The following is a 26,978-nucleotide window of genomic DNA, read 5'->3' as shown; positions in this document are numbered from 1 at the left end:
AATTGCTCTAGGAAATCTTAAACCGCTGATAAGTCGGTCATCATCACAGGCCCAAGTGGTAGCCAAATACCTGTTCCCTAATAGCCATTCGCTATTTCCTCTAAGTCCAAATCTGTCATTATTACGGCACGTATTGCATCCTTTGACGCATGCTTTTATGTTCACTTATTTAACTGCATACACATAGATGTGTTATTGTTTCGACATGTGGTCCGACAGACTTGGAGCCAATCCCAGCTGACACGAGGACGAGGGAGGGGTTCACCATGGACAGGTCACCGGTCCATCACAGGGCTGACATACAGAGACAACCAGTCACGCTCACATGCTCACCTATGGGCATTAACCTAATGTGCATGTGTTTGGACTGTGGGAGGAAGCTGGAGAACCCAGGGAGAACATGTAAACTCCACACAGAAAGTTCCCCAGGCCCGGGATTTGAACCCAGAACCTTCTTGCAGTGAGGCAACAGTGCTAACCACTGGAAAAAGGTGCCGCCCTGCTTAAAATAAGTGAGCAATAAATAAATAAATAAATGTGGAATTATTAAATAAAAGTTCTCTGAAATAGATAAAAAATAAATATAAAGTTAAAATAAAATGAAAAGCTATGTATTTATTAATTGATTGATTGATTTATATAGCTATTAATGTATTTATTGATTTATTTATTATTACTCACTTTTATATTTATATTTACATTTATTTATATATTTCTACATTCATTACCTAATTTATTTATTCCAGGATTTATTTCAAAGCTGTATTTATTTATTTATTCAAAATTGATCAAATTTTGGCATTCCATAACGGGGTGTGTGGATGTTATAAAGAGTCAGTGACAAGAATAAAATGACCAACAACATGGATGTCAGATACAAAGCTAACTTTCATTGTATATTTACAAAATTGCCATACAGCAAAACTGTCATTTCACAGGTAAATTGAGTTTTTCTCTTCGACGCTCTGAACAGATGAAGAATGAATTTATTCAGCTCTAGTGACCGACGTCTGAAATAATGAAGAATTTTTCTCTCACAAACAAAATGAAAACGGGAGAATCTCAACATTTAAAACCTGTGTGGATCTGTTCAACAGACAGTTTAAGGACACTGGATGAATGAATGAGTAAATGAATGAACAGAGAGGGATTCTCTAGAACTAATACTCATTCACATATAAAGGTCTGTAGGAGCACAAATATGTGATTACGCAGCTGCTTCACATTTTACAGTGCGATCATGTTACAAGGTTAAGTTTTCAGATTTATAAAGAGTTCATCTGTTTATAAAAACACTGACTTCTCTGAGTTACTGAAATCAAGGGATAAACTGGTGCTTTATATGTTGTAGTCGACCATAAGATTTATTTATTACCACTGAGGTCTTAGGACTTTCATAGGGCCCAAGTTTAAATAAACCACAGCTATCTTTTTTAAAATAAATGGTGTACACTTACATCGCTGACTATTTTCCAAAGGACATAATAAAGTTTTGGTTAGTATGACAATCAGCTTGCAGAAAATAAAACCATGCAGCTCATATAATCCATGTTTCATTGTTCTATATAAGAATTTTTTAAGGAAACTTTGTTCTTCAAAAATACAGATTTTGCTTTGGCACCAAAAAAAAATTGATATTTAACCAATTCTTACATCTTAAATGTTGGAAGTTGGCATTTGTTTGAAAATTTTGTGTCAATAAAAAGTTTCAGTACCAATACAAAGCAATGTTTTTTTTCTTTCTGTACCCTTTCTTTGACAACACAAAATCTTGATTTAAAGTGGAAGTGATCTGTTAAAAAATAAGATTACAGAAATAACAGGTTTACAAATGTTGGAAAACATTCAGTACTTTTCAATATTTCTTGTCACAGACGTATATTGGTTGCTATCAAAAAAGTATTGAGCTTTGATAAGCAGGCCTTCTAACAATAAAATAAACCATCTCGTCAATAAAAATGACAAAAATATATCTTGTGACAGACGAGCTATATGCAGCATGTTGTGTAGCTACTAAAATGAAGTGAAAACAATGGCTGCTTGTCCAAAAAAACCAACAATATGCTTTCTAGAACAGGAAATAAAAGGTCACACCAGCATTTATAACAACTAAAGTTCGAAAGAAATCAAATCATTTCAGCTTAATTTCTGCTATTTGCGGCAAGTGGCAGGAAACAGTCTTCATGATGCTGAGTTTTGAAGGTATGGGAAGCCGGAGGAAGATATAGCAAAACCTTTTAGCTGTGTCACACCATCTGCTTTTATATAACCCTGCTGTGCTGGAGTGTCAACTCTTCTACAAAAGAGACTTGGTGTGTACATTTACAATACAGGAAACGACAAATATATTTCTTGAATACTATAAGATCCAGTGGCGGCTGTGAGGAAAACCAACACGGCATCATATTATTTTACACTAGTTGGCTAATTATCTCTACTTCGCCCTTGTCCCCTGTCCAAATCCATTCTCAATGTTAGCTTAGCTCAATGTTAACAGTCCTACAGGGTCAAAGACTGTGTACAAAGATGGACCACACATCTCCACTTCCTCCCACTGCACAAAAGTGCTAACTGGTAGCTAGCTACTGCTCGATAAAAAAAAAGGGTAACGCATCAGTAAAAAGTAATTTTGGACTCACTTTACCATGGGTCGCACTTGCTTTACCACCAAGTCACATTCATGTACAATAGTGGTAGACAATTGAAGATGAAATATGTAAATTATTAATGGACTAACACAATGTCAATCTTGTTCTGGTTGTTGATTGGTTATGGAGTGTGACCTCCTTTGACAATTTTTAGGTGTTTTGGACAGTAACAGATTAGCATGAAAAGTACATTAAATTGATACAAGAGATCACGTCCCATCCTTCTTTTATAAATGAAATTTGCTTGTGGTTTATTTCAATCAATTACCCTTTTTTTGTTTTCTCCCTCTTGCTTCTCAAAAATATTCTGCCTCTGTATTTTCCAGTTAGCGACTGAGCTACTGACAGTTAACAAACCAGCTAGCTTGGAGAGCATTTGCAACTGACTAGCACTAGCATGTTGGCTGGTTAGCATGTTAGTGGTCAGGTCACCAGCTACAGCCTTGTGTGTAGTCAACACATCACCAAGCTGCTAGCAGCACCTGGATGAACCTCACCATCCATGTGTCAGCATGAATTAGGTGTTGCCTTCCTGGTGTGACCAGACTTTAATGGAACACGCATTTAGATGTTTATGGGGTCAACGATAAACAGACAGTAAATAGATCCCATAGCACCTCACTATACATAAAGTCATGCACTGATCATTTAAAAAATAATTTATACTCATTAGCCAAGCAAACAGAAATGACATGTAACAATGGGAGGATTTTACAATAGCCACATTTGGTATTCAAATAGCTGCGAGAGACAAACAAGAAACAAAGTGTCACAGGAAAAACTGTAAAGAGACAAAACGCTTAAAACGCTTTTGTCCAAATAAAGTTAAAGCACAGGCACAGAAACATGACAACATGGTAAGCTGTCGGTCCACTTCTCATCTACGTGGAGGGGGGGGTTGTTTTGTCTGTTTGCTCCACTGAATTAAGAACGTCACGTAGACGAGTCGATGAGGCTTCGAGGGAGTCGTCTGTCCTCCATTTTCATGCAGGATGCGATCAATAGCATTTGAAATATTTATCGTAGCAACCTTAGTAACTCCATCCTTTAGTAACAGACTGGTGGTGCAGTGCGCTTGTGGACCTTTGATTGGTAGCGCTGACCAGTGAAATTACAGAGAGACAGAGAGCAGTCTTTGCCTGCTGGAGGAGGGAGGAATCTGAACATATAACCTTAGCTGCTTTAAATCAGCCCAATGAGAGATTGTGTTGCTTTATAAAACCTGCTGTACTCAAACAGCTAGCTGTACAAAAAGTCACTGTTATACCATGGTGTTGCTTTCGCCCACTTTGTCCACATACTGAAAGAGAAGAAAGAAAGCGTGTTAAGAGTTGTCTGGTAGTTTTCCAGCCCTCCTCATGTACAGAGCGTGATCTGACACAGACCAGGCGGCTTTCAATGAGATGCAAAGTGTGAGTGTGATTCTGTAAGTTAAACTGCTGGACTGCACCGTTCGGCCAGTATCCTAACACATTTCTAAAAGAAAACATGCGTGACTTAAAGAGACGCACCACAGGTGAACAGGACTAACAGAATTATTTTGTTATTTAGAAATTTAATTTAGCAAATTTGTAAACAAGCTGAAACCCAATTATATCTGAGTGTCGATTTAATTCTGTAGAATAACTTAATTAAACAAACAGAGGAATTTGTAAAAGCTGTTTTCATGAACTCATGATGTGGCTTGACACAAGACTCTGGAGGGAACTGCCTCACAAAAGACACATGAGTAGTGTCAGGTGTTAATAGTTGTAGTCTCTTGTGTGAGCTATTTTAAATTTTTGTCTAGTTAGCTACCAAGCTAGCTAGCTCGCTAACTACCAGTTAGTGCCAGTATGTTGTCAGTGAGTTAGCATGCTACTGGAAATGTCCCGATCCCATGTTTTCCTCAACCATACCTGATACCTGCTCTTGTGTATCAGGTGAGACCGAGCACCGATCCGATACCAACATGTTAAAAACATTTTAACAGCTGTGTTCTACTGACCCTTTGTGGATGTGATATGTTGCACTTATAAAATCAGGATTTGACCATAGGAGGTCCAGACATATACTAGGTTTTGACTTAGTCTTGTTACAGTGATCAGCTGCTCATATGGATCAAAAAGCTTGGGACAGATTCATTCCTATACAGATGCTGTTTAAATAATTTGCTCATAGTAATCAAATAGTCAGCTCAGTGTTGATTTGGGGTCTTTTCTTACTTGACAACATATGTAAAAAGAATTTATAATGGTTGTAGCTTCCTACTGTAGCTGTCACATGCTGAGGCTCTCTGACTCTCGTCTCTCCCCTGTGTGTGTGTTTCTCCCTCACTATCAAAATGTGTACAGTTATTTATTTGGCTGTGTGTTCTTTTTTTGTGTATTTGTGTGTTTTTAATGTCTACTCAATGTTTTCCTTTAAATTGTCCCCTGGGGACAGATAAGGTTTCTTGAATTTGCATCGCAGTGATTAGCTGAGTAACATCATGTGACCAGAGATGTGAAGAATAGAAAAGCTGTGCTGGTTAAAACAGAAACACAAAATGAATAATTCTCAGTAATTTACAGGTTATAATTCTGGGTCCGGTTAGGACAGCATCTGGGACATGAAACACCGCCCACCTATTAATGACCTTGGCCAACAGCTACTGTTACACTATTTACCAGAATTCTGTTTTTCTTCTCCCACTGGCTGCACGACACAACTTCCTGTGTAGGCTACTGTTTTAGAGCAGTGAAGAAGAATGGATTTGCTGGTGTGAAACTATAAAGTTTATTAATACAGTATGTGGTACCGGATGGGTGCATAGACTGGCGAATTGTTCTGATTCTCATCCAGTACTTTAGGTAGTATCAGAGACATTTCCGATACTAGTATCAGAATTGGAACCACTCTCCATGGTACCACTTTGTTTTGAAGCTATTATAGATCCCCACCTGTCCCTGCTTTCAAGTCACTATGTCGTCAAGCACCACATATTCTTCAAGGATGATTTGCCACTTTCCATGCACAATTTCTTTTAAAAGGTTAAAGAAAATGGCTGCAGGGATGCTGAAAGTGGTTTTAAAGTCATAGTCACTTTTGACTGTTGTTTTGTATAGTTTGTAAAATAGAAGAAAAAATGTCTCAATATTGACCAATTAAAAACTCACCATATTATCTGTGGTGTGTGCCTTTACAGTCAAATAAACAAATCATAAAAAGCTATCGTTTCCTGGACAAAGACATATGCTTTCCCTGATTCATGAGACACTGGTCTTCTGAATATTGTAAAGCGTGTTAAATATGTTAGCATGCAAGGGAAAATCGGCAGTGACTGACCACGACTGCTGATTGTCCTCAGAGCCTTACGAAGGCTTTAAAAAGAAACAAAAAAGAAACAAAAAAAAAAAAAAACACACAGACAGAGAAACATTTACCTCAAAACAAAGCTTCCCACACAACAGCATGGTAGGAGCATGTTCATTAGCCACAAAACTAACTGTGTGTCTGCTAACTTGTAGCTCTAGATTTAACAGTGACATGTTAAAGTGCAGATGACTTTGACATCATTTTCATTTCATCATTTCTAAAACTGACCTTCTCATGTTGGAATACCACAACCTCTGTGCTGAATTCACCTGCTTAGTCAGTAGTTTTACATTCAGTCTCTTTTAACTGTGTTATTGACCCATTAGAGCAGCTGTGATGTGCAGGAGCTGAGCTGTCATTTGAGTTACTGTGTTGTGGTTTTAGTGTTTGAACAGGGTGATTAATGAACAGAAATGAGCCATGCTGCGTATAAAACATAGCAGAGCTGCAGGGTTGCTGCAGCACTAGTTAATACTCACTGCGCTGATGAACGGCAGGTTTAGGATGGAGCCTAGGACAGGTATTCTTCTGATAAAGCCTACTACAACTGGGAAGAAACCCCTGGATGTAAAGAAAGTGAAAGAGAGAGGAGGGAGGGGGAAGAAAAGGACATGAGATACAGAGGGAAAAGAGTCAATCATGGACAAATAGTAACAACTGAATATGTACAATCATAAATAACTTTTTGTTCCTGGGTGTTTTGTTTTCATTATATTTGGAGTATTCAACCATTCTTAACCAAGTCTCAGTTTGGATTCTGGATCATCCTGCGGGAGGGTCATGTGGAAGAACTGAAGGCCTGACTGAACCTGGATCTTCTTCCCAGATAAGGTGGTGTAGATGCGTGGCGTGTGTGTGTGGCAACTGTGGATGGTCTTGGTTTTCATTTTGTCGCACATGTTAACAGGTTAGAGCGACACACTGCTTGTGTGACGCGCCTCAGGGCTACGTCGCATGATCTAGAGATTTGGCGTATCGCCTATTTTTCATGCTTGAAACAGACAGAGAAAAGACCTGTTGATGTCATAGTGACATCATAGCAGCACCATGACATGAAAAAATATAAATATATTTTTAACCATGTCAGCAGGTGCATGTGGAGACAGTGACATTTTAAGTGACGTTTTCTGTCAAAAGTAAATCAGAAATTAATTTATAATGAGGAGAAATCCAACATTCCAGTAACCTGCAAACTCTTGGCAGAGAGACAGAGCTGCAGCAGCAGAGATGCAGTTGGTGTGAACACACACACACACACACACACACGTTTTTCTGCTGCAGCTCAGTGATGTCACACAACACGCACACAACACAGGCAGTGTGTTCTCAGTGTGACAGAAAACAATACTTTGTCTTTCAGCTGACTTGTGAAGACAGAAATCAGCAGGACGGTGTCTTCAAAGTTCAGTAGTGTAAAGTGCAGGTTGTGATGGACAGGTGGCAAATAGTTCAGTATCTCTATAACTTCGCTGCCTCTTTTCACCTGCCATTGATATACTCAGGTGTCAGGGTGTAATGTGTGAGAGAATCATCTCTTCTCACAGTTCCATCTCTCATTAGTGAAGTAATGAAGATGAGAACCCTACATGCAACACACAACAGCTAATCGTGCTGCATGCACAAACATTCAGGAAGGACCATTACAGGGGATCGAACAGTCTCTGTGGTGGTGGGCAAGACCTGTCAGGATCCTGTTGGCCTGTGTAAAGAATTTCTATGGTGTATTTGGTCTAGGCTTCAGCCACTGAGTTATAGGATCCAACTTCAGTCAAGCCACTCAAATAAAGTCCCTCCCAATATTAAAGAATAGGTTCACAAATGTTCAGGTGTCAGTATTCATTTGTGCTCCTGACTACTGTTTTAAGACAGACTTGAAAAACTGTAAACCCAACAGGATGATCTCACTTACATCCTGATTAATGTGGTTTTTTATATAATCATCGCTATTTGATCGGGAATTCCACAACAGGTGGATTCCCGGTCTGCTGCTTCTGTTTCTCAGCTTGTTCCTTGTTTGTCTCCTCTCACCTGAACAACAGGAAGAAGCCATAGATCTCCAGCACGACTCCGATGATGGGCCAGCCAATCAGCACCACGAACACACCTCCCAGGAAGAAACTGGTGGCCTTCATCTTGTGCTTCTGGAAGAAGAAGCGGAAGGTCCTCTCCAGCCCGATGACAAAGGCGAGTCCAGCAACAAACAGGATCTAAAGCAATAAGTGTGGCACAATATTCAAGAGGATATTTAGAATATTTAGACTATTGACATCTCTCTGCTGAACTATGGACACATAGCCACTCAGACTGCAGGAAAGCACTGGCTGGATGAGAATTTCATTTAATGTTATTGATTAATGACAGTTGTGTAACCAGCTACCTAAACAATCTCAAAACAAAAGAAAAAATGGACGATGGAGAGGAAATCTGAGAAAAGAAGATGAAACTTAAGCCCCTTTCAAACAGAGTTCCTGCTGTACTGCCGACTTTGCTTGTTTTCACTGAACCAAACAAAGCCGGAAATGATGTCGCCCCAGTGTGTGAGCTTTAAATAGCATGCTGGTGTGTTGGAATTAGAGGTGTGTAGAAGGGGCTTTAGTGTCAGACATGTTTCTTGTGCTGGCTCTTATCTGGTCTGACTTTATCACCACTGTAAACCAGGTGAGATCTGACAGGCTGCTCACCATGTGTCAACAGTATGAAAATGATCCCCCACCCTGTTAAATTTGCCATTTGATTGTGTGTTTTATGAAACCACTTGGATGGATATGTTATTGATATATTACATGCTACAGATTCTGTATGTCAGACCTGAATGACTGAAAATGCATGCTATGCCATCAGCAGGTAACATAGAGGAAAGAGAGTTGCAGTGAAAACATTAGTTTAATGCTTCAAAGAAGCAGCAAAACTCTCACAACTCACATTTCCAATAGCCAGGAGTGCTTTGTCAAAGAACAGGATCATCCCGAAGAAGAGGAAAAACACGCCGAAGCCTGTCAATCCCATTCCAATCTCTGCAGGGCATACCACAGTAAAGTTAAATAATTTCATCTGAATTGGTCACTTAACTCTTATAATAAAAAGTATAGCTGGGTAACCTCAGTTAAAATGTCACTGACCATCATATGGTGCACCCTAACTTATGTTGATTGTTAATAATATTATTATGTGTAACCAAGTCAACAAAAACTTCTTAACAGACAGGTGATGGTATCAGGCCAAGGTCACAATCTGTTTTTAATCTAGATAAATATTTGATAAATACAGGACATAGTCAAAGAAGCATTGTTCTGCATGTCATCATTTGAAAAACTTAAAAGTATTCCACTAATTCACATGGAACAAACTGAGTTAAGAAATAATCATCAATATTTCTAATAAGAAACATAGTGGAAATTAAAATAGTAATTTCACTAGAGCTTCCACAAGAGCCCCGTTGTTCACTTTGAATTTGAAGCTAGTCAAAACTGAGGCGTACAATTACAACATAAATGTACATAACTGTCATTACCAGTGGCTACACAATACAAGTATGTAGTAAGAGTTAGCAGTTGGCTATTTCGTCCACAGTGCATGGCATGCCATGAGAGAAAAATTAAAGCTAACTTTCCTAGCACTGGCAGCTAATTGCTAGTTAGCGAACTGCTGCAGCTGAAATGAAGCCGGTTTGACAGAGATGGTAGCAACCTACAGAGATACCCAAATAACAAAGCACTTACTTTGGGAGTCCGTTAGCGAAATCATCTTGACGCTAGATAAACGAGTAAATGTTAACTAGAAGTAGAGAAAATATTATAGAAGCTATTCGAGTGCTTCTCTTAAAATAATTTGGATGACAGCTGCCACTGCAGCAACAGCCACGTCTTCCGGAAACACATCTTCTCGCGATGTCATCTTCCGGGATAAACCTGTGTCGCATTCACTGCAACAACTCCAACATCCTATTTCTTATAGTTGTAATTAATATCCTTTTCGTCTACAATACATATATAGTATATCTACTCTACTGGTATATCACATGTGAGTATATATGCCAAGAATATTAACTAAAAAGAGGAATATTTCGAGTATTTAAATGTATTATTCTTTCCTATGTATATGTTTTTTGAATGCATCAACATAAATGTGGAGCACAATTTTGTCCTGAGTTTACTCTGTCAGGCAGCGCTGACCAGGGCTTGAGTTAGCAGGATATTTTTGCTATGATCCAGGCCTCCAAGGTAACGTATAAACCATTGATTGCATAAACTCTACCGATGATATACTTTAAAGGCAGACCACGGTTTATACAGGTGTCTCAATCCTGCAGCAAGGGGCGAAATTTGTAGGCAGCCTGGCAGGCTTGATGTAGGGCAAAATCTTAACTTATTGTTAATAGTATTTTTTTTTTTTTTTTTTTTTCTCCCGGCGCGGTCTGTCTATAGCAACCGTTGAGGAGTTCAAACAACAAGAAAGGGGCCTGGACGGAGTTGCTGAATGGTGAGTCAGTTGTATTATAGCCTTTTTCAAAGATTTGCCCAGGACGTATTACTTCTAATTTAGCCCACACCAGAGCGGGATAGTTCTTCGGTGGAACACAGCAGAGAGGAAGACAGTGACATGAGAGAGAGAGAGAGAGAGAGAGAGAGACAGACTGTTTGAATACAGTGCTCCTGTATCCGGGGTTGGGTAAAACATCCTCAAACAAGCTAACAGCTAACGGTAATTAACTTCTGCCTGTGTGATGAGACAGGTGCAACGCTGGCGTGTCCTAGTTAAGTTAGCTTACGTTATGATGCTTTCAACGTAGCTATGTAGCTTATGAAACTAAGTGTGGCATTTAACGTCACTTTAACCTCATTTTACATTGTTTAGTAAAAGTATCCTGAATTTGAACTTTCGTTACATTTGTTCTGAAAGACTGCTCCTTTATAGGTGACCTGTCAGTGGTGGAAAATTACAATACCCATTTAGAAAAATAGATGTGGGTTACTTCAAATGGGATATTGAAGTAGAAGGCTGGTTGTAATTATATCAAGCCAAAAAAAAAGTGATACAGAAACTAAATTATTTTGCGTTTGTTTTGTTTTGGTTTCTTATTTATGTATTTTATCCTGTAGTATCTTATTTAGGTTGTCAAGCCTGATTGATATTGTAATGTTATATGTTTATCTTCATTATTTGGTTTGTTTCGTGTGATCTAGTTAGTAGTTTTAAGTTTTATCTGTATTTATTGTTTTATCTTCTGTTTATTTATCTCATGTTCTAGTTCAATAAAAAAACACACTTAACAAAAACAGCCTATTTTCAATCATTTATCGAATAATGAATATGAATACTGTAAAATTTAACTTCATTTAATCAACTAATTGAATGTAAAACAGTAAATAAAAAGCAGAAGGCGGTTATTAACTCACATAAACAAAGAATAACAAAATTATATGAGCACCAGTGATAAAAGTGCAATCAGGTAAGTTGCCTCTCATATGTTATCACAATGATTATATGATTATAATACCATATGTTATCATTAGGGCTGAAAGATATGCAAGAAAAAAAAATATGATGTGATTAATTTTGACAGATACTGTGACTGAGATATGAGTCAGGATTTTAGTGGGAATGGTGCTTTTTATTTTTCACTTCATTAAAAAATACAAAAATGATGATTATGATTGTTGCTGGTAATTTTTTTTGGTTATTGCACTTGGATGGCCATATTGAGATTTTGATATTTTGATGAATTGTTCAGACTTAATTATCATAAGAGTAGTACATGAGAGGTACAAACCTAAAAGTACAGGTCAGTCAGAAGCATTGCATTTCTGAAATGGGAATTAAAGGTTAAAAGTTAACAGTAGTTCAAAACTGAGCTTGTTGGACATGTTTTTCTGTTTTACAGAGAATCACATCAATCTGACGAATATGGATCTTAGTGGTGGAAATGATGGTAAGTCTGATCTTCAGTCGAAGAATCCAAAAACAAACCATTGACATATTTAGTGACTGGACTTTGCATCAGTTTCATTTGCACAATATATGAGCTTAAGGTCATTAAAGACCAAACACTGCAACAGTGCTAGGATGCAGTCACAGGATCTTCAGTGTTACTCCTGCAGTTGTTTTTATTTGAGAGCAGGTTGACATCATCAGATAACTCTGCCACATCCCCAAAGGGACATTATGGGAGGTGCGAAGAGAAAGAGATCATTAGCTGGAGATGTGTGAGCTTCAGAGGATTAGTACCTGTGCATGTGTGAGACCTGACAGTATCCTCCAGTGAGTCTAGTGAGTGAAACCTGCTGCACACGTACTCTGCTAAAATCACTGTGTCCTAATTTAAAACTTCATGCTAGGCCCTGTACAACCACTGTACTTCAAACTTCAAAACTTGCCTGTTAGCCATGCTAGCGACAGAGCTCTATGTCAGTCTGTCTGGGTCGGTTGGACATTTCACAACAACTAATGAACCTATGTTATATACCCCCCCCCTCCCCAAGTCAGTTGGAAAGCAGTTGGAGGTAGGAATGTACTAGACAGAGTCTTTGTCAATTTATAAATCCCTATAAGACTCAGCAGATAACTGGTTTGATTTAGCCTGCTGACAGTGTTCCTGGTGTGTTTCCACCTCTGCAGATGTGCAGGCAGAGCTGGACTCGGTGGAGACTGAGCTAGAGTTGGTGGAGCTGCAGATCACAGAACTGCTGCAGAAGCAGACTGAGCTGACCTCTCGTAAGAATGCACTGCTGCAGAGGTTGGAGGAGGCCTGTGACGCTGCGAAGCCATCATCATCCTCATCCTCTGCGTCCTTAAAGTCATCCAGAGCTGATCCTGTAATGAGCAAGCAGGAGATGCAGCGCTATGATGGAGCAGGTACTGTTCACATGTGGCTACACATTGAGAGTCAGTCGGTTTGTGTGTTAATCTCCTTAATCTCTTCATGTTTGGTAGATTTTTCATGGTCTAAAGAAGTGGAGCAGCAACTGAAGGACTCATTCCATCTGTCCAAGTTCAGACCACTGCAGCTAAGGGCCATCAATCTGAGCCTGTCAGGCAAAGATCTCTTCCTGGTTATGCCTACAGGAAGAGGGAAAAGCCTCTGCTACCAGCTGCCTGCAGTCTGCTCAAAGGGTACACTGAGCTGTACACACAGTGTTGGAGCCCTGTCCTTACACTGCTCATGCTCACGCACCACTTACAGCTCATAAACTTATTCGTTTTGTTCTGTGAGTACTTACATTCTTATTGACTCATCTGTTCTTCTGTAACCGTGTGTGTGTGTGTGCCAGGTTTTACACTGGTTGTCACTCCCTTGGTGTCCCTGATGGAGGACCAGATCATGTACCTCAAGTCAATCGATGTGTCAGCTGTCATGCTGAATGCATCCAGCAGCAAGGTAACAACTCACTTCAACTCATCTTTCACCTTTTTTATGTTGCTCAGCAACTACACAAAGGTCATAATCCACAGACACACTGTCAGTGTCAACAGTGTTTTTTTTTTATTTCCATGGTACTGTATGTGGCTGTTTAATGCTTTAAAAGTGACTAAAATAACAATGTAAAAGAAATGGCTGGTTATGATGACCTGCAGAAAATTATCTGCAGCTGCTCTTGGCTTTACAGTGATTTTCATCTAATTGTTTAGCCGTCCAACCCGCAGCTTTGCTGTTTTTGTTCACCGTCGCGTTCACCGCATAAGTGGACAGCGTTACGTTCAGGTGTGACGCATTAGTGATCTAATCACTCAGACAGATTCCTCAGACTTGGCGAAGTAAAACAGATCTTATCTGACCTAGATACAATTTGAGGCAAATGAGAGTAAGTATTTTATAATTTCAGTGAAGTGAACCTTTAAAGAATCTTTTTTATTTTATTCACTTATTATGATTATGTTGAGAAATAAACATTCAGAGCTGCACAGATTACACGCCGGCAGCTTTGACTCTGTAGCGACGTACTATTACTTTTACAGTCATTGTTTCTTGCACACAATGATAAAAACAGTCTGTACAGAGTGTGTGTTGTAATAGCTGATTGATGAAGTGCTAATCTTGTCTTGCTGCCTGTGGGTCATGCAGCTGTGCAGGATTCTAACTAATGGACAGTGTTATTTTAGGAGGCTTTGCAATAAATCAGTAAAATCCCGCAGGTGTCCCACTGTTTTACATATCATTCATGTTTATTGTTAATTGGACACTGTTGCATCGGAAAAAAATTTGATTCCTCTGCGCCGGCAACAGTCAGAGCCAGAGGCATTTTGTTTTTGATATTTCTGTCCATCCCATTCTCGTGGACACGATATCTCAGAAACACGTTGATCGAACTTCTTCAGATTTGGCACAAACATTCACTAGGTCTCAAGGATGAACTCTTTAGATTTTGGTGGTCAAAGGTCAAAGGTCACTGTGATGTAACAAAAACGCTTTTTAGCCATTGCTCAAGACTTCACACAGCAATTATGACAAAATTTCACACAAATGGTTCATATGTATGTGACTGGATAAATTAGGGATGTAACCTGAAACTAGTCTGAGTGGAGGAGGCAGAAAACCACGAGGAGGTGATTCTAGTTTCATGTTGTGCTTTATTTCTGAAATTCATTTTTTACAGTAAGTTCATGAACTGATTAATTACTGTTGATCAACTTATTGATTCACATGTAAATAGCATCCACTAACAACAAAATAGAGCTGAAAACTTAAAGGAAGGTGAGGGCTACATGTGTACAGTCTACAGTGTTTTCTTTTAAAAATATGCATATATTTTTCTACATTTACATATACGCTCAGTAACTTGCCTTAGTTAATCTTAATGTGGAATGTGAGAATGAACCTGTATTATAAGACATGCAGTTGTATTGCAGGCTGTTTTGCATGTTTGTGTGTTTGTTGTCTGTCTTCCTGTTTACATCAGACTATTAATCAAAAGCTGTTACTGAATCAATCGGTTGTCTGTGTTTGGTTGTATGGCTTTATAGTGGGCCCCATAAAAAGTGTAGCTGAGAGACCCAACAATGTTGTGGAGTCACCTGACACAGACTGAATTATGTTGATTATATCTACTGTTATGAAACATAAGTGTAAATGAAGGAGAGCAGAAAAGCAATTTTTCCTGCTTAAAACAAACAAAATCTCTTTGTGTAAGTCAAAATGGTGAACTGTCTGCTCTCATGTGAGAAACAGGTAAAAAATAAAAAATGACATAATGTTTTTAGGAGCACGCTAAGACAGTCATGGCTGGAATGACAGATCCGAAAGCCCCTTTCAAGCTGGTGTACGTGACTCCAGAGAAGATTGCCAAGAGCAAGCTGCTCATGTCTCGTCTGGAGAAAGGCTACAATGCAAACCTGCTGAGTCGCATCGCTGTGGACGAGGTGCACTGCTGCAGCCAGTGGGGACACGACTTCAGACCAGGTCAGGGGTCCTCTTTACTTTCCAAGAAAGCCTAACATCAGATCAACTTCAGATCTTAAATGTCTGTGTGTGTGTGTGTGTGTGTGTGTTGCTGTGTTACTGTGTAGATTATAAACTGCTGGGCATCCTGAAGAGACAGTTCCCCAAAGTGCCGCTCCTGGGCCTCACAGCCACGGCAACCAGCAGCGTCCTCAAGGACTGTGAGAAGATCCTGTGTGTGTCACAGCCAATCACACTCACCTCATCCTTCAACCGAACCAATCTCTACTATGAGGTGGTCACCATGGCAACTGCACTCACTCACACACCTCATCCACCTGCAGTACAGACAAACGTACACACAAACACCAAATGTTTCTCCGTACATACTTCCACCTGCTCAGCACACACACACACACACACACACACACACACACACACACACGTGTTTGACCTTTTTAAAATCATCTGCCGTGTTTGCACCAGCTCACGAAACGTGACAGTTAAGGGTGTTTTTGCATGTTTAGCCCTTTACTATAATTGCCTGAACTTCAGTTTGATTATGAAACTGTATAACAGCCATGAGCCTCAGTTCATTCCAGTTCACTATTAAAACCGGCTTGCAACTTTCTTGGCAAGTCCAAAACGACAGCATTGGATACTTGTCCACATCTGTCAGACTAAACCAACTAAACAAGTCAGTCTCATGCAGTCTCACAACAGTGTCACTAACAGTCTGATTCTCCTCAGGTTCGTATTAAAGATTCTGATGCATCAATAAGTGATGTCGCCTCCCTGATCAACAGCAGATACAAGGACCAATCGGGTACTGAAAAGCAATTATAATTCATTTTTAGATTTGACTTAATATGTTATTTGAACTGTTTATTTTCACACTGTATATTACCTGATGTGTTTGTGTGTGTGTGTTTTGTTTGTCACAGGGATTGTGTATGTGTTCTCTCAGAAGGATGCAGAGTCTGTGTCCTCTGAACTCCAGAAGAGGGACATTCTGGCCTATCCTTACCACGCTAACATGGACCCTGACGACAAGTCCCGGGTTCACCGCAAGTGGACCTCCAACAAAATCAGGGTATTTGAGTGTGACACACAGACCGGTATTGTTTGTACTGGTGGCACAAACATTCACACACTTGGACTCAAGGATGAACTGATTAGCTTTTGGTGGTCAAAGGTCAAGGTCATGGTGCCTTCACAAAATATTTTTAGCCATAACTCAAGACTTCACTTAGAAATTTTGATAAAATTTCAAACAAATGGTTCGTATTTTATTTGACTCTGGATAAACATGGATGTAACCTGAAACTAGTCTGAGTGGAGGAGGCAGACAACCACGAGGAGGTGATGCTAGTTTCAGTTTTTACAGTAAATTCATGAACTGATTAATTACTATTGATCAACTTATCGATTCACATGTGAACAGCATTCACTAACAACAAAATAGAGCTGAAAGCTTAAGGGAAAGTGAGGGCTACATGTGCATCTGTATGGTATAAAGAAATTGAAGGGTAAAAAATAAATACTGCTCTTGTAGACGTTACTTGAACATGTCAGTATGTGATTGGGATTGTCCTCCAGGTGGTTGTAGCCACTGTGGCGTTTGGCATGGGCATCGACAAGCCTGACGTCAGGTTTGTCATCCACCACACCATCAGCAAGTCCATCGAGAACTACTACCAAGAGAGCGGACGAGCAGGTAGACACAGTTTGTCATTGTTATCAGGACAGCATACCAGAGTATACTGCCTTGGTATTTTTGATTTTATACCTCATCAAATTTTCCTCTGTGTGTGTCTCCAGGACGAGATGACCATCCAGCGGACTGCATCGTCTACTTTGGCTTCTCTGACATCTTCAGGATCAGCACCATGGTGGTCATGGAGAACGTAGGTCAACAGAAGCTGCTGAAGATGGTGGACTACTGCCAGAATATTGACAGGTAACAGACACACACACACACACACACACACACACAGACACACACACACACAGGTACCCCTACTTATTATTATTATTATTAATATTACATGAGTGCAGTGTTGTATGGGCTTGTATCTAACATACAAGTACACAAACAAACTTACATGCATGTGGTACTTTGATAATTCCTCTCACCCCCCATAGACATATACACACACACACCCTCACACCCTCAATTCTTTCACAGCATGACTTGAACTCTTGAGTCTCATGTTTGCTGTGTGAAGGTGTCGGCGCTCTCTCATGGCTGTTCATTTTGATGAGGTGTGGGACGATGAAGGATGCAACCAGATGTGTGACACTTGTCGCCATGCAAAAGGTGTGTGTGTGTGTGTGTGGGTGGGTGGTATGTTCGAACATGATTTGATTGAACCATCTGTTTTGTTTCGTGTTGATAAGACATCCTAGTGATCATCTCGTCTCCACTCTTCCAGACTACACTACTGTGGACATTACCCAGCATGCCAGGCAGGTGGTGCAGATCCTGGAACTGGCAGGATCCATGGATGAGAAGCTGACTCCTCTGAAGCTGGTGGAGGCGTGGATGGGGAAAGGCCCCGCCAAGCGCAGGAAGATGATTCAGACCACCACACTGTCTCGGCTGCAGGCTGAAGCTGTGATTGTGCGTCTGCTGCTGCAGGAATACCTCAGGTGACATCATCTTCTCTTGTTTGTAGTCATTTATTAGACTTTATACATTGTTCATTGTTTCAACTGTTTTAAATTTATCAGATGTATGGATCTTTGTTTTGATCTTACCACCGACTTGACTGTTACATTATTGGCGCAGTTAATTGGCTACCAGTGGCAGTGTTGACTAATTTCCTGTTTTGATGCCTCTGCACCGGTGACAGTCAGAGTGTAGGTAGGGAAGTATGGAGTCCACAGCTTTACCCGCTGGAATAAACAGCTAACAGAATCATAACATGCTGAATTCTGCTACATTTTACACATACAAAGAAGAACACCAACAAATGCCTGTGGAGCAGAACTTGGCAGATACCCGCTGATAATTAACATTCAAAAGAGAGCGCTCACATTTTTTAAGCATCTTAAATCAGTGCTCCAATCCCAAGAACCGAGCCCTGAAAAGAGCCCCCTATGCCAGTCTGTGCTGGGACTAACTGCCCTCTCTAAAACACATTGACCAGTCTCTCAACAGCACTGCTCCCAAACAGAACAAAGACAACACAACACAAAATATCATGGCAACCCAAATGAAAACACATGTGGTCACTGTTCGACAGAGATGAACTTCCATGTAAAACATTCAATGAAATAACGAGTTTAATTCTGTAATTTTAATTTTAATAAACTAAAACACACCTCAACATTAAAAATACTCCCAGGAGAAGGAGACAGGGCAGATCTGTCCAATATATATATCAAGCTGCCCCACAACCTGAGGGACAGTGAATTACCTACACACACACACACACACACACACTCAAAAATATGTAATATACTGTAAATATATAATTAATACATGCATATCCATCTTGCATTTTGTATTTTGGAAATTGTATTGTTTTTCTTTGTTTTCTTTTTTCTTTTTCTTTTTTTTAATACCAGTAAAGCACCATTGAATTGAATTGTCGCCCCTCACCATATTGATAAGAGCACATTTTGGGGAAGTTTAGACTCTGTCTGACATGAGTAACTCTTCCTGTCTGGTTCGTGTGTGTTGACCTCAGAGAGGATTTCAGCTTCACTCCGTACACCACCTACTTCTACATGAAGCTGGGCCGCAAAGCTCCTCTGCTGAAGAGCCAGACTCACACACTCAGCATGAAGATGAGGACAACAGAATCTGGATCTGCTGGGGTGAGTTCAGTCCACAGTGATACATCACAAAACATTCAAATAGATGCTCCACTGCGGTGAGCATATTCTGCATCATATGTAGGTGTAATCAAGGAATTCAAGTTCACCTTTGGTCAAAATGAAACGACTTTAAATATATTTTCATTATCCTTCGTTACTTTTAGACACAATCACACTGCTGAATATGAAGAGTGCATGGCTCAAAAAAAAGAGAGCGACCCGATAAGCAGCAAAGTAATTGATTCTTAATCGTAATCGAAGTAAAAGTTTGAAATAATGGTGGTATTGATTTTTTATTATTATTTTATTATTTTTTGGGGCCTTTTATGCCTTTATTGACAGTGCAGTAGAGAGAGACAGGAAATGGGGAGGCAGAGAGAGGGGGAATGACATGCAGCAAAGGGCTGTCCGATGCGGGACTGGAACCGGGGCCAGCTGCAGCGAGGACCTTAGCCCCTGCATATGGGGTGGATGCTCAACCAACTGAGCCGCTCGACCTGCAAGAATTTGCAAAACAGTTTTACACAAAGTGATATAAAATCTTAAGTTGCGTTCAACTGATGCTGGAGGTTTAAAGCAAGCACAGTCTACAGTCTCCAAAACAGACAACTTGACATTACTTGACAAAAAATTATAATAATGTTTTTTTGATAAGTGAACTCATCGGCTCTTCTCTTCTCATATACTTGAACAATTTCTTTGACAAGCAAAACGTTACCACTCCAGTTTCTCATGCCTTTTTTTCCCTGTATCTCCTGTGTTTGTTTAGTCATGTGTTTTTTCTTCCTCTCTGTTGACTGTGAAGTCTCTCTAATCACTTTCTTCTTCTTCCAATGTGTGGCTGATGTGTCTTTCCTCCACATCACTTAAATTTGTTCTCACACATTTTCTAATTGTCTCTAAAAGTTCACAGAGGTAAGTCATTTGAATTCAAGTTGAATGTTGTCACTTTTACTCTGTACACTGATAATCACTCAGTCTATACCACAGTCCGTTCTTCACATAGTGATGACTGGAGTTGTGTGTTTTTATTTCCAAGATCTGACTCTTCCATTCACAGCATCACCACTTAGCTGCTGATAATGATCATTAGTATTCTAATAGTAGATTAAAATATTGTAGTTCATGTAGAATCCACTACTGATCTAAAACACACATTTTTGATTTTCTGTTTTGCTGCTATGACTGTCCCAGCTGTTTTAAATATGTGAGGCAACAATATGAGGGGTGCAGAGGAAAATAAATAATCACCATTCCCTTTGATATATATTCCATTTTACCCAAACGTTTTGAATGCCTCACCATTATGAGCATTAGTGGAGGAATTGGTCAGTGTGGTTGTCTCATGTCCTCCCCTCTAGTGTCCCTCATCCACTCCATGTAGGTGTGAACCCTCTCAGGTAAAAGACTGTTGTTAATGACCTGCAGGTAAAAGCTGCCAAAACCAAAGAGGGAAAGAGATCAGGTCAAAGTGCTGGAGATGCCCCTGTGTCCAAGAAAGTGAAGACAGACTTCCCCTAGTCCCCCCCCCCACCCCACTGAGAGGACAAGCTGGAAAAGTACAGTCCATCATTCTTTCTTCTGCTCACTACTGCTTCTTTTGGCATGGCCCTGTCCAGACCTGTGCTTCATTCATTACATTGGGATCAGACTGTCTGGGTGTTGGAGGGTTGAACACTGAGAATCTGTTTTTATTTCATTAATAATTAATAAAAAAAAGCTTTATAAGTTGTATAATAATAATTATAAGCATGATATCATCTAATCATTCCTAACCAGCAGGCTTGGGCAATACACAACCTCCACCACAACCTCTACTGGCTGTTTTATATGGATTATTCTGTCTCTTCCTGGTGACACTGTGTGCTGGTAACCATAGACTAACAATGCTGCATGTTTTTCGAATATAGTCCTCAATGTATCTTGAGTGTGTTCACATCGGAACTTGGAGCTGTCCACTGGTGATCAGATGACCTGAGGTGGATGTTAATACCAGGTCTGAACAGGTCTGAACAGGGCCTTTGTTGGAAAATCAGCAAATCAGCAATCAGCAAACTTTTCAGTCAGACTTTTAGCCATGATTTTACCCAGTTAGTTAGTTGTCATGATTGTCTGGTCAGCATGGCTCACTAGTCTGCTCCATTTTGTGTTAACAAAGAGAACAATGGCTCAGTTTAGTGATAAGAAGACAGCAGCCTGGCAGTCTGTCTCTTTACAGACATTTTGGAGGATAAATGATTCTGTTTCACTGACAATATAGAAAATTCAAGTATTGCCCAAGCCTGTCACTCATGGTCTCTGGTGCCAGTGTCCATACTTAGGAGCATGCTATTGCTAACTTTCACTAACATTTCATTGCGCTAGCTGACATGGTCAGTGCTCAGGAATGTCTGTTACAGTATTTAATTTCAGCTATATGTTGCTTTACAAGACCAATAAGAAAAGATTAATATGGCTGCAGTATTGTGACATGTTGAACTGTCTTCATATCAACATCCTCTCGGTTGTTCCAGGATTATGATTTAATGCTTCACTTTTCTCCTGTTGTTCACTAACCCTGGTTTTCATGATTACAGGATACATCAGCTTTTGAAACCAATGAGAAGGAGGATGATATAATCTTTGACCCCGTTGTCATGGACAACAGCTGTCCCCCACAACCCAAACAGAAACTATTTAAAGAACAGAGGAACCTGTCCAGGAAACGAGACTTGAAGCCAGGCAGCCAGACAGACAAATGGACAGAGGAACAGCTGACAGACAGACATGGAGAGAAAGAGGAGGATAAGAGAGGATCCATTATGAAACAACATGTAGTTGAGGTTGATGTTGAAATTAACATAGTAGATAACATAGGTGTTAATAACGGTCAGAAAACACCATCACATCCAGTTAAACACTGTTCCAAAAGAAAGTCCACCACCCCTCAGAGAGTGAGGAGGAAACCCCGTGCTAACGCAGAAGTGGCGGCCATTCCCTCTCAGACCTCAGACGGTGCCCCCCTCGCCAACACCGTGCCCAGCTCTCCATCCCAGGCCTCAGGCATCTCTGAGACTGCAGCCGAGGAGCTCTGTGAACTGAGGAACTACTACAGCAGACAGCTGAGGAGAATAAACTACATTTCCCATGAATACCTGGGGCAGCCTGCAGAGCCAGGAGTGCTGGCATGCATCAGGGAGCCTCTGAAGAGCCTCCGTCTGCCCCGCAGGGTGACCATCGCTCAGACGGCCCGCAGCCTGTGGACACGTGTGAGCAGCAGGCAGAAACTGGTTCACCGCTGACATCACAGTTCAGTCAGCTGAGGAAACCACTCAACTGTGTGTAAAGGTGTACTGTACAATTACTATTCTACTGTCATCACAGTGACGTCTTTAAGACTTTGTGTAGGTCTCACCTTTGATCTGATGGTCAGATTAAAGGAAATACTCCAGACAGACATTCATCCAGCCAAGCCAGCCACTGTATTATTTTCCCACAAACCAAAACATAGACCACCATCAACATCATTTTAAAGATGTTATAATTACACAATCTGTGCCTTGTTTCATACCTGAGCTGTTTCGTTGCCAATTAATGAGCCTTAATAAATGTATATTTCTGGACCTCGATTTGTAGGTGACAGCTGATAATTTGTCATACAAAGCTATGGAAGTGAAGATGATGTGCAGTTTTATCAACATTATAGATCACCTCTAATAACAACGTGAGGTTCCGATGTCACTTTAACTGAGGAAAAGTGACCTGTAAATATAACTGCACAAGGGTTCTGAACTCAGCTGGTTCCACCACTGTTGCTGCAGATATTTTTACATCAACTTATGTGGGGCATGTACAGAATCTGAGAAAGGCCATACTTGCAAATATTTTTTTTATGCCGTTACCTCAAGATAACAAAGCTCGTTAACCAGAGATAACAAGATATTATCAGGAGTAAACAATGTTTTATTAATATCTTGAGTTAAGGAGATATTATCAGGAGTAAACAATGTTTTGTTATTCAAGATAACGAGATATTATTAAGAAGAGTTATCTTGGGATAACAAAGAAACAGTTTTCTCCTGATAATATCTCGTTATCCCGGGATAACGAGATTTGTTGAGATAACAGGTTGAAAAAATATTTGCTTCTTTAGGCATGTTATGAAAGCAACAGATTTTCTTTTTTTCAGTTCATAGAGGCCCAGACAATGATGCTTTATTTATCATGTCACCTGCTTGATGAACCTCTTCAGTTATATTTACTGGACAGTGTTGGCAAAATCTTCCAAACCCCACCATTAAGTGAGGAATTTATTATGTAAAAAAAAAGAACTTTGTTCCAGGCCTTCTGTGTGTTCAACTAGTTTCTCCAGATGTTTCCCAGGTAGAAATGCACTGATATTTCTTTTATGTGACATTTTGATCAACTGTTATGATAAGAAACAGTAATGTCAGTAAATGTTCAGAAAAATACTGTATTCTGACTGTTTTTTATTGGCTATAACTTCAAAATTAAGTTATGATTGTTTGTTATATTATATCTGTTGTATATTTTGAGTTGATTATTAATATATTAGTTACACTGACACTTATCCTGGTTTTTATCCTCAAAAAACATGTCTGCATATCACAACTTGGAATAAAAATAAACTATACACACGCAAACATTGTCTCACCTGTATTACCTTTCGGTCTAAACAATCTTTATTAGGGGCCCCATCGAGTGAAAGAGCATTCCAACAGTTCCATGGTTGATGATAAAAATTAGGTTGGTGAACGGGACTCCTTGAGAAAACACATTTAATATGCAAGTAATTAGAAATGATCTTTAAAAATGATGAAAAATCACAGTTAAAAGATGAGACACAACAGTAGATAAGGACAGTGCTGCCTGAAAAGATAACTTCATTACCAGCCATACAACTGACCCCAGACATGCTCTCTTGTTTGTTTATTTCTTCAGGGACATTAATCAGCATCACTGTAAATGTGCCACTGTTAACTAAGGTACATTTTTACCTATTGTGTCAGGTGGTGAATCAGTTGTTGAAACCAAAATAAATGACACAACATGAACAATTAGAACAAGAGCGGTACAGCCAGTTAATACGCAGCAACGTTTAACAGATCATATCACATGTAAATCACATGACATTACAGAAGAAAATGCAGGATGAAAAACATTTACATGTATATTTAAACACATTCATGACAGTTCATCTATCAAAATTACATTTTAAATAAAATGTTTTGTTATTTTGTTCTGCTATCAGACACATTTGAATATATACAGTATACATATATATATATATTTGCACAGAATATATGTATCTTTTCAATCATATTCTGAATTTGTTTTTTTTTTTAAACATTCAAAATCTAAATAAAGGTATTTACAGTGAAAGTATAAGGTTTTTACGGATCTAAGGGTTTGATTTTATTCAATTTCATCCATGTCTACTTGCAACCCCTCTTTATAGATTTCATAATTCTACTGATTATAACCAGTTCAATCACAGAGTAATTTTCCGGCCTGAAGAGGAATTATCCAGTAACTCCATGCAAAAAGCGAAGATCTGAGGAAAGACTGAAAAAATTACAATGTCAAAAAAGTAGATTTTATTTCTGCTTTGCTCCTCTTTGGTTTAACCATCTTGTGACCCCTTTGGGGGCCCCAATCCTCAGGGTGGAAACACTGTCTTAGATCACCGAGTCACCAAAATAAAGGTTGTGGCCTTTTATAGCTGAAACAAAGATTAGACAAAGCTTTTGGAAAAGCAAAGCGTTTTATTAAAGCGCCATATAATATAAAAGTAGATGTCCATGTGTAGTTTGATTCTAAAGCAGGTCTATGTTCTTTATTAATACTGTGAAAGTATCAAAGCCTCAGTCCACAGAGAAATGCACACAGCTTGTATTCAGAAAATTAGCCTTAAAAACCAGCCGTCAGGACTTCTGGAACCTTGTGATGTCACAACAAAGCAGCGACCAACCTCAGCCATGCCCCAACCCCACCCACCTGGAATCAGAAGAGAGGCTGAGAGCCTCTTCTCTTCTGATTGGCTCACCCACGTGTTGTTACTAGAGCTCCAGAGAGAAGCCTGAGAGAGGAGATGTAAAACTACACTGAGATGGTTTTTGGTTTTTAAAACCACAGATTTATCTTCTTATGGATCAGCACGTCAAATAAAACACAGGAGAGGAAAATATGGAGCTTTAATAACCACCTGTGTGTGAAGGTTGGCAGGATCAATACATTTCTATTGCAAAGATTTTGGATCAAATCAAAACATGACAACAGCCATTCCTGAATGTTTTAAAACCATCGCTCCCCATTAACCATTTGTTGGGGCTATTTTCATTATCTATGTTAAATTTTTATTATATACATTAATCCACATTTGGTGTACTAGTGAGTATTTAGGACAGCAGGGTGGTGTAAGTCTGCGGTTAGTCTGCAGCACCATCACCTGTCAGAGCTGCGTACCTGCAGAGAGCCAGAGATCTCTAATGTTTCTTCCTCTTCTAAGATTGAGGACAAAGTAGCAAAACAAACCTAGTGAGAGCAACAAGTGAAGCAGACGTGTGGTGGTGCTGTGAGGAGAGCAGCTACTACATCCTTTCATACATGTGTGCGTATTGACATTTGTCTCTAGTCTTATTATGAGCCATGGTTAACAGGTTAGAGCGGTGTGTCCTGTAACTATGGCCATTCAAGGCACATAGAGGTATTCATGTAATTTTTAAATAGCTTGTTTAAGTCATTTGACTGTTCATTAATGTATTCTGTCCTTTTTATGCCTCCACGCCATCGATAGTCAGAGAAGGAGTGCAGTCAGATTCTTTTTCTAACTCCTTATAAATTCTCCTTCACATCTTTCTTTGACCTCATGACGTGGACGAGAAGTGTTCAGAGAGATTATTTTGACTTTTGGACCAGAAACAGTCTCCCTTTTTCCTTTACCCAATTAGTCCTGTCAGTGTCAGTACCCGTCTACATCGGCCAGACGGTGCTGTTCCTGTGTTGTTTTACTTGTGTTCTCACCATCCTGCCTGCTACCTGTGATGCTGCTGCTGTATGTGAATGTACTAAATAATGTCATCAAGATAGATAGATAGATAGATACTTTATCTATCCCCTAGGGGAAATTCATGTGTCCATTAGCTCATTTTTGATAATAATAATAATTATAACAACAGTTAATAATAAATAAACAATAATAATTAGATTAGTCCACATCCTTTGGCTGAGGTGTTGTATAGCCTGATGGCAGTGGGAACAAAGGATCTCCTGAACCTCTCTGTTATGCAGCGCAGTGAGATGAGATGTTTGCTGCTGTAGCTGCTTCTCTGTCCTGCCAGAATGTTGTGGAGGGGATGGTTGGTATTGTCCAAGATGGCCTCCATCTTACATTGCATGCGTCTCTCCACAACAGTCCTGAGTGAGTCCAGACTCCTGCCAAGCACAGACCCAGCCTTCTGCTGCCATTTTTCCTCTTTTTCTAAAATACATTATTTTGTTTCAACTTTCATTCAGAACATTTAAAAGTCCTAATGTTCTGATTTCCTGTCACTATGGGATCTTCTGCTTTTGACTGTCCTTGTATCCATAGTCACAAACGAGTCCTCTTTAATTTGTGGATTAACAACAGAGAACGACATTGTCTGACCTGTAGTTCATTTTCCTGAAGAGTCTTCTGTTGCTTTATGTGAAACATTTCATGGAGATAAAAACAGTTTTCTGTGTATTTGTTTCACTCCCTCTGAACAACTGTCAGCTTAACTGCAGCAGCACAAACGACACAAAAGCTCACTGTT

At 39.6% G+C, this 26,978-nt stretch overlaps 2 protein-coding genes across 5 annotated transcripts; one reads left to right on the top strand and one right to left on the bottom strand.

Annotated features, from left to right (window-relative positions):
* Positions 1-870: 870 nt before the first annotated feature.
* On the bottom strand, positions 871-9,852 carry golt1ba (golgi transport 1Ba). 2 transcript variants are annotated; one of them, XM_023418764.2, is made up of 5 exons: positions 9,704-9,852; positions 8,907-8,998; positions 8,013-8,191; positions 6,464-6,545; positions 871-3,948 (listed from the first exon to the last, which is right to left on the bottom strand). In XM_023418764.2, the coding sequence occupies exons 1-5, from the start codon at positions 9,726-9,728 to the stop codon at positions 3,910-3,912; spliced, it is 417 nt and encodes a 138-aa protein (XP_023274532.1). In that variant the 5' UTR covers positions 9,729-9,852; the 3' UTR covers positions 871-3,909. The 2 variants fall into 2 exon arrangements, with proteins under 2 accessions (XP_023274532.1, XP_087033369.1); XM_087177243.1 differs by lacking the exon at positions 871-3,948 and adding an exon at positions 3,955-5,989.
* A 511-nt stretch (positions 9,853-10,363) lies between these two features.
* recql (RecQ helicase-like) lies at positions 10,364-23,825 on the top strand. 3 transcript variants are annotated; one of them, XM_023418785.2, is made up of 15 exons: positions 10,364-10,463; positions 11,866-11,913; positions 12,600-12,836; positions 12,915-13,094; positions 13,253-13,359; positions 15,180-15,378; positions 15,486-15,652; positions 16,108-16,183; positions 16,302-16,450; positions 16,957-17,074; positions 17,179-17,317; positions 17,586-17,677; positions 17,793-18,009; positions 19,053-19,182; positions 21,759-23,825. In XM_023418785.2, the coding sequence occupies exons 2-15, from the start codon at positions 11,889-11,891 to the stop codon at positions 22,461-22,463; spliced, it is 2,541 nt and encodes an 846-aa protein (XP_023274553.2). In that variant the 5' UTR covers positions 10,364-10,463; positions 11,866-11,888; the 3' UTR covers positions 22,464-23,825. The 3 variants fall into 3 exon arrangements, with proteins under 3 accessions (XP_023274553.2, XP_087033368.1, XP_087033367.1); XM_087177242.1 differs by lacking the exon at positions 10,364-10,463 and adding an exon at positions 12,140-12,251 and having other exon boundaries at positions 11,871-11,913; XM_087177241.1 differs by lacking the exon at positions 10,364-10,463 and adding an exon at positions 12,103-12,251 and having other exon boundaries at positions 11,881-11,913.
* Positions 23,826-26,978: the final 3,153 nt, after the last annotated feature.

Source organism: Seriola lalandi, unplaced genomic scaffold (assembly GCF_002814215.2).
Source record: "Seriola lalandi dorsalis isolate HSWRI2012SDOR001 ecotype SW California unplaced genomic scaffold, Sedor1 jcf7180002054584, whole genome shotgun sequence".
Classification (NCBI taxonomy): domain Eukaryota; kingdom Metazoa; phylum Chordata; class Actinopteri; order Carangiformes; family Carangidae; genus Seriola; species Seriola lalandi.
The sequence above is the reverse complement of the archived record's forward strand: the minus strand, read 5'-3'. Positions and strand labels throughout refer to the sequence as shown.

Bases quoted from the DNA above. Each gene is read 5' to 3' on its own strand.
- golt1ba (XM_023418764.2), bottom strand. From the start codon at position 9,728: ATGATTTCGCTAACGGACTCCCAAA. The intron at 6,546-8,012 runs GTGAGAGGAGAC...CTTTACATCCAG, and splicing joins GGCTTCTTCCTGTTGTTCAG to GGGTTTCTTCCCAGTTGTAG. The intron at 3,949-6,463 runs GTGAGTATTAAC...CTTCTCTTTCAG, and splicing joins ACCTGCCGTTCATCAGCGCA to TATGTGGACAAAGTGGGCGA.
- recql (XM_023418785.2), top strand. From the start codon at position 11,889: ATGGATCTTAGTGGTGGAAATGATG. The intron at 13,095-13,252 runs GTACACTGAGCT...TGTGTGTGCCAG, and splicing joins GCCTGCAGTCTGCTCAAAGG to GTTTTACACTGGTTGTCACT. The intron at 17,318-17,585 runs GTAACAGACACA...TGCTGTGTGAAG, and splicing joins TACTGCCAGAATATTGACAG to GTGTCGGCGCTCTCTCATGG.